At 35.6% G+C, this 9940-nt stretch overlaps 1 protein-coding gene across 1 annotated transcript; it reads right to left on the bottom strand.

Moving 5' to 3' along the window:
- Positions 1 to 7152: 7152 nt before the first annotated feature.
- Positions 7153 to 7923, bottom strand: LOC137921727 (uncharacterized). Its single transcript, XM_068764540.1, has one exon. The coding sequence runs from the start codon at positions 7921 to 7923 to the stop codon at positions 7153 to 7155; it is 771 nt and encodes a 256-aa protein (XP_068620641.1).
- Positions 7924 to 9940: the final 2017 nt, after the last annotated feature.

Genomic DNA, 9940 nt, shown 5'->3' on the forward strand with positions numbered 1-9940 from the left:
ACAACACTAAGACTCTACTGTTATAAATATTGTAATCTACAATCAACTTGCTTCGCATTTCGACTTTAGGTTCATATAGAAAATCAATTTGGCGACAAAAGCACGTTGATGTATACCGACAAATCGAGACCCAACACATGTAAACATGTAACTGAACACGCACTGACTCACGAAACGTACCTGGGAGTCATCAAACGGTGCACGACCCCCACAGGACGGACACGCCCGCTGCCAACTACAGAGTAACACCGATAGCGAAACACCCAGGAGGCCCAGAAACCCGGGCACGGCTCCCGTGTTAAACATGTAGGCCCGTCATTTCTTTTGTTATTTCACTGTTTGGTTTCGCTATGTTATAAGTTTTTTGTACAATCCTTAAGCTTAATATTTTTTCTCTATGTCTAAAATAAATTTTGTATTCCTTTATTTTATTTTCTTGACTTACAAGTCTTACCTTTTTTTCTCTTTCCGAGTCTGGTTTACTTTTGTTGCAGCCTGTACCACTTTTCTACCGAATTCTAGGAATTATGGGTGCAAGGTATCGTCGCCAAGAAGTAGGCGATACTTCCTCCCTCTACCTGTTTCCCTAACCAATCCTAGAGATCAAGGCGGAGACCTCCAAATACAGGTCAGCCGGTGATAAGATGCCCCACGGTTTGGTCCACTTCCAGGTCACAGATGCACAAGGGACTCTCCTTGAGCAACTTTGCAGGTACTCAGAGAATCCTTCGTGCCACTTGGGCATCTGGACCGGACACATTTCCAGCTGAAGCTTTCGGAGTACGCGGTCGGCTGATACGGCGTCCGGAGGAATTTCCTCATTGTATTGTAAATATTTAAATTTTAACTGTACATACTTTTACCCATAAGAAGAATTGAAAAAACTTAAAGGCTGTTACATGAATCGAAGCTGGGAAAAAAAAGATCAGTATCAAATACTGACAATGCCTCTTCCAACTGCGCTCAGTGAACGGAAGATAAATTCAAAATATTATATGCAAACACCTTGACGATTCAAATTGTAATTAATAATAAAACCTTATCGCATATGACGCACTTCGAGAAATGCGGCCACAACAGGACACAGAGTTTAGTCACGTCACTATTCGCGCGCAAACATTTTCTCAAAATATTCAGTTTTTGAGTAAATTGTAAATACGTGTTATTATAACCAATAAAAATATAAAAAAAATCTTTGGAACTTAAAAGAAAACAAGGATTAATAAGAAAAATATAATAAATGCATGAACAGCATGAAATATAATAAGATAATTACAAAATATAATTAAAAAATTGTTGTGATAAGAAACGTTTCCTTTTTGGTAATTATAAAAAGTATTATTTAGTACATGTCTTCGTATTTTAATTACTGGATAATAATAATTCATTTACATATATTTACACATACTTATATGTATGCATGTATATATACACACATAAATTATACACATATATACATGGTGATATTGTCATTTAAAATGCCCAGGATTTAAGAAGGCAGGTGATTATCTTTTCCTAGGTTGATAGGACTGTCTATAACATTTGCGAAGCGTCTCTTTGTTAAAAGCCGGAAAATCTCAAGTGCTAAAATCTCACAATTTTTTGGAAAAAAACGTCAAAAACATGATTCATATCGTTCGGCTAACACCGAATTCTGTCTCCGTGCGACTCCTGTGTAAGCAAACACAAAAAGCCAATTGAGGAGATAAAAACCAAATCGGAGGTCTAGAAGAATGTGCCGAAAAGAGACTTTGGAAAGGTTTGTTTTTAAAATCAAAAAAAAAAACGTTGGCAAAAGTGGTTTTTATCAGACGAGGATTACTCTGAAGAGGATAAGATGTGATGAAGAATTAAATGAAATTGATTGAGAAGAATAGGCATAAGCAAAGAATTTACATTTTGTAAATTCATCCCACTTTTTGATCACAGTATTGTATAGTATATATATAAATGCTACTTATTTAGGTGGAAAATATAAAAAGCTATGCAAGCTAGGGATTGTTTTTTTACGTAAATATAAGAACGTAAAATTAAAAAAAAAACAAGAGGTCCTTTTCGTTTGCGTCATTCAAAAAAAATATTCCATAGAAAATAATATACAAATAACATCGGTCGAGTCAGCTAGTTTTAAAATAGTAATAATTTTAAAATTTAAATGCTAAATAAGTTCATTTCGCTATAAATTTTTTTTAACACGTTCACTGCGGCTTGAGGCCGATTCAGCCTCATGGTAGACTTTGCACTGGTGCGGCGCGTAAAACTCGTGTTTTCTCGCTAGTGCGGCGGCTGTTTACACTCAACCGTATGAGATATGACAAAGATAAATATAGCTTTCTTTATGTCTGCGAAGCATTGACTCAATATTGTAAAAAAAATGATTGAAACATGAGGCAGAAAAGGCCTCAACCACACTACTAGGAAGTTCAGCTTGAGGCTAATTCGACCTCAACCGCACCAGCTGAAAGTTCTTCAAAATTGGGCCCGCAGTGAACGTGTTAAAATAATTGTACATTAGTTATTTTTAACGAAACGCGTTAATTAATTACATTTTACTCGTTTTAAAAAGTTGTTCATAAAGAGAACACTAACATCGTTCAAGGTTTATCATTTCTTAATTGGGCTCACTTCGATGAATCGAAATTTATACGTTCTTTGGTAGAGATGTGAAGTAATCGAACAAGGAAAAAATAGTGTTTAATCTTGTAAATTCATTATGGTTCAGATAAAATAATATTGTTCTCTAAAACATGCCTCGTTATAATAGAACAATCGCATTGAAAACAGTCGAATTCATTTGGTCTTTAATATTTCCATTCTTCTTTCCAGATAGGATTAAAACTACTTATTATTTACCATTGGACGATCCAATATATATATAGTGCCGTATTTGGTAGATCCAGGGTAGATATCGGGAGAAAAATAGAAGGCGAAATTATCCCTTTCCTTTCAGGCGACGATGAGTGTCGCCCACCATTTCTAAATTAATGCAGAGCAATTGAAAAGGAGGTTATTTAAAGAAACAAATATTAGTTATAAGATGTAAAACCGAAGTAAAGTAGTGCCCATCATTCCTATTATTTGCTCGCAGTGTGGCAAGTAATGCTATTAAAATGAACAAAACCAAATAGAAAAATTGGAACCAAAAATGAAATAAATACACATGTAAACGAACTTGTCAAATGATAAAGGAATATAAGACAAATCTAGCAACGTATTAAAAAGTTCAAATCCAAACATATTTGTGATATCAAAAAATAAAGATAAAGATTGGAAAATAAAAATGTACCTAGCCAACTAAGAGTAAAAAGATGAGGAAAGGAAGGCGATGAAAGCAAGAAGGAATGAAAGAACTAAAATTGCAAGATATTGTGAAGAATAAAAGGAAAGAATAAAAGAAATTGAGACGTATGAAAGTGAGTGTCGAATAAAGATAAAACTCTGAAAAATTATTTGTAAATAAAGTCCCTGTCCCAAACTAGATAGGAGGTACGAAAGGCTCCCAATAGCGGAGGCTTTAAAAAAGTAAATTAGTAATAGAACTGAATTTAATGTACACCATAAACAAGTCAAATAACACAATAAAAATTTGTAGATTAAAACCAAAATAAAATAGATAAGGTAACAATGTAAATATGAAAGTTCATGCCTCTGAAAGAAAAGAAAAAAAAACAAAAGGTACTGTAAAGAAATAAAGAAGAAAACTGTAAATATAAATGAAAAACGTGTTATACCGGAAAATTTAAATCCTTGTCCCAACAATATGATAGGGGGAATGAAAGGCCCTCAAAAAAGGGGTCATATAAAACATAATATTTACATACACAAAGCAGTATAAGGTCTAAATAAAGTAATTGGAAGACGCTGGATTCAGGCCGATTGTCACCGGACTTTTTCGAAATCTATATCTATATATAGAGAAGGCACATGTCCAACGGTGCAACTATGCCTATAATAATGATGATGAGACTATCAGACTAGATAGATAGATATATAATAATAATAATAATAATAATAATAAAGCCCTTTATTCCGAAATTAGTATTTACAAAATAATCTATTGCTACACATTTTAAAACTAAATTTATTTTTAAAGTATGTCTCTAATTTCAGTGTGCCTGTTGGCATAGGCCTCCTCCAAAAACTTCCATTGACTTCTGTCGTTTGCAACCCTTCTCCATTTTACACCCGCAGTCAGTTTTAAATCATCTTCCCATCTTATTTTTTGTCTTCCTCGATTTCTATTTCCGTCTCTCGGGTACCATTCTGTTATGGCCTTGCTCCATTTCCCATTCTTGTCACGAATCATGTGACCGGTCCATCGCCACTTTTGCTGGTCTATTCTTTTTAATATATCCGTCAGTTTAGTTTTCGATCTTACAATGGTATTTCTGATCCGATCTTGTCTTCGTATTCCTGTCATACTTCGCTCCATTGCTCTTTGACATATGGCTAGTTTTTCCCTGAGCGATTTAGTTAGTGACCAAGTTTCGCATCCATAAGTTAGACAAGGTAGTATGCATGTGTTAAAGGTTTTTCTTTTTATTGCCATTCCAAGGTCTTTAGACTTCATTATTTCCTTTAGGGCCCAGTACTTTCTCCATCCCATAGCTATCCTCAGATTTATCTCTTTTGTATTTTGTTCCTCGGTAGAGATAACCTGCCCTAGGTATATGTATTCTTTAACATATTCGAGGTATTCATGTCCAATTTTTATGTTCCTCTGTTGATTATTAGTCATAATTTTCGTTTTTGCGGCGTTCATTTTTAATCCGACTTTCTGACTTTCCTTATTTAGACCTTGGATCATGATCTCTAAATTATCGGCTTTTTCCTCGAAGAGGACTAAGTCGTCTGCAAACCTGAGGTGGTTCAATCTTTTCCCGTTTATATTTAAACCATAATTTTCCCAGTCCAATTTCCTAAAAATATTCTCAAGAACTGCGGAGAACAGTTTGGGTGAGAGTGGGTCTCCCTGCCTAACTCCTTTCTCAATGTTAAATTCGCTGCCCAAGGACTCTAATTGGATTCTAGCTTTACTGTTGGAATAGATATTTGCTATGATATTTATATATACTGCCGGTACTCCTTGTTGTTTAAGTGCCTCCCATATGTACTCGTGTTTTATACTATCGAAGGCCTTGGCATAATCTATAAAGGCGATATATAGGGTTTTGTTGTATTCATTGTATTTTTCCAGGACCTGTTTAACTGTGTGGATGTGGTCTATCGTCGAAAACCCTTTTCTAAAGCCCGCCTGTTCGATCGGTTGCTGCTCATCTAGCATTGGGGTGATTCTATTCAGTATAAGTTTAGCAAACACCTTGTATACATTTGACATTAGGCTTATTGGCCTGTAGTTTCCAATGTCTTCTTTATCTCCCTTTTTGTACAGTAATATTATATGGGATTCTGTCCATTGTTCTGGGATACAGCCGCTTGTCAAGATCTCATAGAATATTTTGGTTAAAACTGGTGCTAGCTCTTCCATTGTTCCTTTCATTAATTCGTTTGTTATTTTATCTGGCCCTGGTGCCTTGCCCATCTTTTGGCTTGCAATAGCCTTCTCTACTTCTTTTGGAAGAATACTGGGGATGGTTTCTTCGTCGTCTGTATTACTACAGTTGCGATTTTTGGGTGTTTCTGGTCCTTGGTGTGCGTATAACTGTCGGTAGAAATCTGTGGCTATGTCTTTAATAGTTTTTCTCTTCGCGGTGGTCTTCGATCTCTTTTTCAGTTTTGGTATCCACTCTTTGCCTTTCTCTTTTAATTCATTTAATGCTTTTTTAACTCCTCCTGTTTTTGATATGTGGAATTCTAGGGTTTGTAATCTTTTTATTTTACGGTCTTTCCTAATGTTTTCTCTTATTTTCTTGCTTAATTCTGATATCAGTTTTATGTTTTCTTTCCCTATTTGGTTGAATATTAACTTCTTTCTTTCATTTATTAGTTCTAGAGTTTGGTTGCTAAGTTGATACTTGTTGTGGGTTTGGTTTTCACTAGTGGTCATATATTTATGTAGTTGTTTTCCAAGGAGACTATACTTTTCTCTCACATCAATCTTGTCGCTGTTTACTACGTTTTCCAAGTCTCCTAGATAATTTGTGTTGCAGCTGCTATAGTCTACTTTGAGCTGTTCTGTCACCAAGTTTTTAATATGCTTCCGCGAAGTTTTATTTGGGTACTTTCTGAGAGAGCTTCTTACCATACGATGATTTGTGTTGAAATTGAGGGTAGATATGACTGTGGTGTCTGTAAATGCCTTAGGGTAGCTACTTATTACAAAGTCAATCTCGTTTTTGTATGCTCCATCTGGGGAGATCCAAGTCCACTTATTCTTGTTCTTTTTCTTAAAAATTGAGTTCATCAAGGTTAAGTTATGTTCCATTAGAAAGCTGATTAACTTCTCTCCGTTTTTACTTCTTTTTCCTTGTCCATACTTTCCAAGAACATATTCTTCGTTGTTTTGCCTGCCACCCACCTGAGCGTTAAAATCTCCCATCAAGATTATGTGCTTATCTGTGTTAGTTTTCACTGTTAGTGAAACTTCCTCGTAAAACGCGTCTACTACTGATTGTTCCGCTTGTTCCGTAGGCGCATATACTTGCATTATTGCCCATTGCTTCTTGTAACCTGGGAATTTTATGATCAGTAATGCCAGCCTTTCAGAGATCCCGATCAGTTCCTGTATATATTGTTTCAGGGATTTCTTGATTATGAAGCCCACTCCTCGTTGGCCTGCCGTTTCTCCCTTTTGAAATAGAATGTAATTTTTATGCTCTTCAATTCTTTCTCCTAGCCTTCTCATTTCACTTATACCCAGTATGTCAAATCTTATCTCCTCCAGCGCTTTTTCCAATTCCATCAGGCTTTCATGTGTCCTGAGTGTTCTCACGTTTAGGGTAGCTATATTGAATATTTGACATCTTTTGATTTGGAGAATCGGGGGCTCTACATGGCCATTTTGATTTGTGTTTAGTTGCGTTTGTGTCTGTAAACTGCATGATATGTTGTCGTTGTTGTTATTTGTTTTTGGAGGGTTTCGGTCTACTTCTCCCACGGTGACCGGCCGGATTGGGATGCTGTTTTTGTTAGTTAGTTTTGACAGAGTTGTGGTTTTTCTAGTGTTTTGGTTCCAGGTGCCTATGCCCGTCGCTAGTTTTTTGTTGTTTTACCAGGTGAGGCTGATCTCCCACTGTTAACGTATTTAAGTATGCTTGGTTTCATTATTTCTTTTGTTGAGCTGCCTGCTTGTGGTAGTACAGATTCATTTTCTATGGTCGCTTTTTTTTGCGCTGGCGTGTTTGGGGAGCCCGACTCACCCCTCTTTCTTTTTTCTCTGTTTTTGTCTGTTGTTTTTCTCACTACAAGTTTATCATAGTTTATGTAAGCGATATTTCCTTTCTGTCTCTCTTCCTTAACTTGTCCCTGAAGTTGCTTCCTCGTTTCCAATACCTCTTTGGGGAAGTCCTTATTTACATATAATCCTGCTGGGAATTTCGACTTATTTTTCAATATTATGTGTTTTTTCCAAGTAGTCGTGATGGTGACAACAACCGGGCGGTTTTTGTTTTTGACCTTTTGGCCTATTCTGTATATATTGCTTATCTCTTGGCTATCCATATGTGTTCCGGTTTTTATTATGATTTCTTTAATGTAGTTTACTAACTCGTTTTCTGTTCTACCCATTTCGTCTATTCCGTAGAATACTAGATTGTTCTTCCTCTTATCTTTTTCAATCCAGTTAAGTTTTTGTTCCAAAGTTGCTACTTTAGTTTTTAGAGCTTCGTTTTCTTCTGTGAGGTTTTTTAATTTTTTATCTATACCTTCCATAACGCTTTTCGTCACTGCTGTTGTTATTTCCAGAGTTTGTTGTTTCATCTTCTCCTCCATCTTCTCTAATAATAATGCTATGTTTATATCCATATTTAGGGTAAATTCAACTTTTGCAGTGGCAACACTAGTTTTGGTAGGTTTTGAAATTTTATGCTGGCAACCCCACAAGTGACTATTTAATACGTTTGTCACTATTTAATGACAGATGATAGATGTTCTCTTGTCTATGTTGTGATCGTGATTATAACTTTTTAGGTTAGAACTTGCCGAATGGAATTCGTTTTTTTTTTTTCTTGCCGAAGCTTTTGTATTGCACTTTGTTCACTCACAGTTATTAGTTATTTGTGTTTCTGTGGTATTTTTGTGACTCGACACAATTGTTCAAGAACTATTTATCACTGGTTTAAATATTTTATTTGCGGAGCTTCGTGACGCACTTGTTTACAGTATGGACACCGGAACCGGAACCCAGATAGATATACTAGATAGTATTTCTGTAAGAATAATAAACTTTTTCTACCAATGGATAAGATTAACATGTCTACGACTGATGCAATTATAATTGAATTGAAACTATTCAGAATAGTAAACGTTAGTCACTTCGAATGAACTATGATAAGACGTTTAAATGATCGGATGTAAGAAAGAAAAGGACCAATATTTAGCCACTTCCGCACATGCAGTGGTAGTCGTGCGACAAAGTGTACCGCCCGCCAGCCCGCTGACAAATGCGCTTGCGGCAAACAATGCGAACTGTGCGGAAGTGGCTAAATATTGGTCCTTTTCTTACTTAGGATGTACTTCCGCAAGGTAACGCCTGATTCCATTCAATAGAACGGATGTAATACGCATAGCCAAGCGGATTGGAAAGTTTAAGTGGCAGGAGGCAAACCAAAGCTAGCAGAACTGATGTTCGTTGCAGCACAAGCGCAGCACAGGTAGTCTAATGAATGGACGGACAGGCGAGCTAATTAAGGTTGTCGAAAGGCAAAATTTTGCAGGAAGGTGTTACGGAATATCATACGCCCAAATAAGACTAAGGAATAAAAGAAGGGGTAGGGTAAAGACCAAACAAGAAATCTAAATAAATAAATAGGAAGTTATAAGAAAAGTGTTTACAGTTAAAGGTGCCACTGAAAAACTAAGAATGTAAATAAATCTATAACTAAGTCATACTGTGATACTGTAAAGTAATTTTTAGATTTTAAAATGAAGAAGGAAGAAAGGCGATGCATGTTAGATTGATACAACGAAATGTGGAATAAATTGTGAAGTAAATGAGTCGACCCTGGACGTTGACCTTGTCGGTTGTACGACAACAGAATAAGCCTCGTCACTTCTATATAATTCTGGCCAATTATGCGGACATTCTTTATTTGAAGTGTACTTACTCAATTAACAACTTTTCAGTTTTATTGATTACTAGCTGAACCCGCAAACGTTGTTTTGCAAAAAAAATTAAAGTTTTTAATTAACAAATGTAAGATAAGGGTTGATCGTAGAGAGGTGAAAATTTAGTTTTGTATGTATTTTTGTATGTTGTATCAAAATAAAATAAAAACCAAAAAAATTGTCTAAAAAATTAAAAATAAAATTTAGGGGTGGACCACCCTTATCACTTAGGGGTATGGAAAATAGATAGTAGCCGATTCTCAGACATATTGAATACGCATGTAAAATTTGGTAAAAATCGGTCAAGCCGTTTCGGAGGTGTTCAAGTTCGAACACCGTGACACGAGAATTTTATATATTAGATAAGCTATTGGAATAACACCCACAATTCTTTTTGGTTGTACACCATCGAGGTAGCAACTTCTTAATTGTACACAGAATTATGTGTCACTTCTTCGCAGTAGTATAAAGTTACAGTAAGATTCTGTCGCTACTTCTTAGTTATACAACACCAGGCAAACATCATGCCATTACTGCGAAGTTTTACTTCAATAGATTAATACAATGTTACTTCAACGTGATTTTAAACCAGTGGATTAATACTTTCTTGCTTCTACGCACATACACTATTATTTTAACACCTAATTCTTTCTTGGTACAAGATTATTCTATTTTACCTTAATTATACATCCTATTAAAACAATGTGACATTATT

This window comes from Battus philenor, unplaced genomic scaffold (assembly GCF_028537555.1).
Source record: "Battus philenor isolate CCGP_79_NKW_IND1 unplaced genomic scaffold, ilBatPhil1.0.hap1 SCAF_19, whole genome shotgun sequence".
Classification (NCBI taxonomy): Eukaryota; Metazoa; Arthropoda; class Insecta; order Lepidoptera; family Papilionidae; genus Battus; species Battus philenor.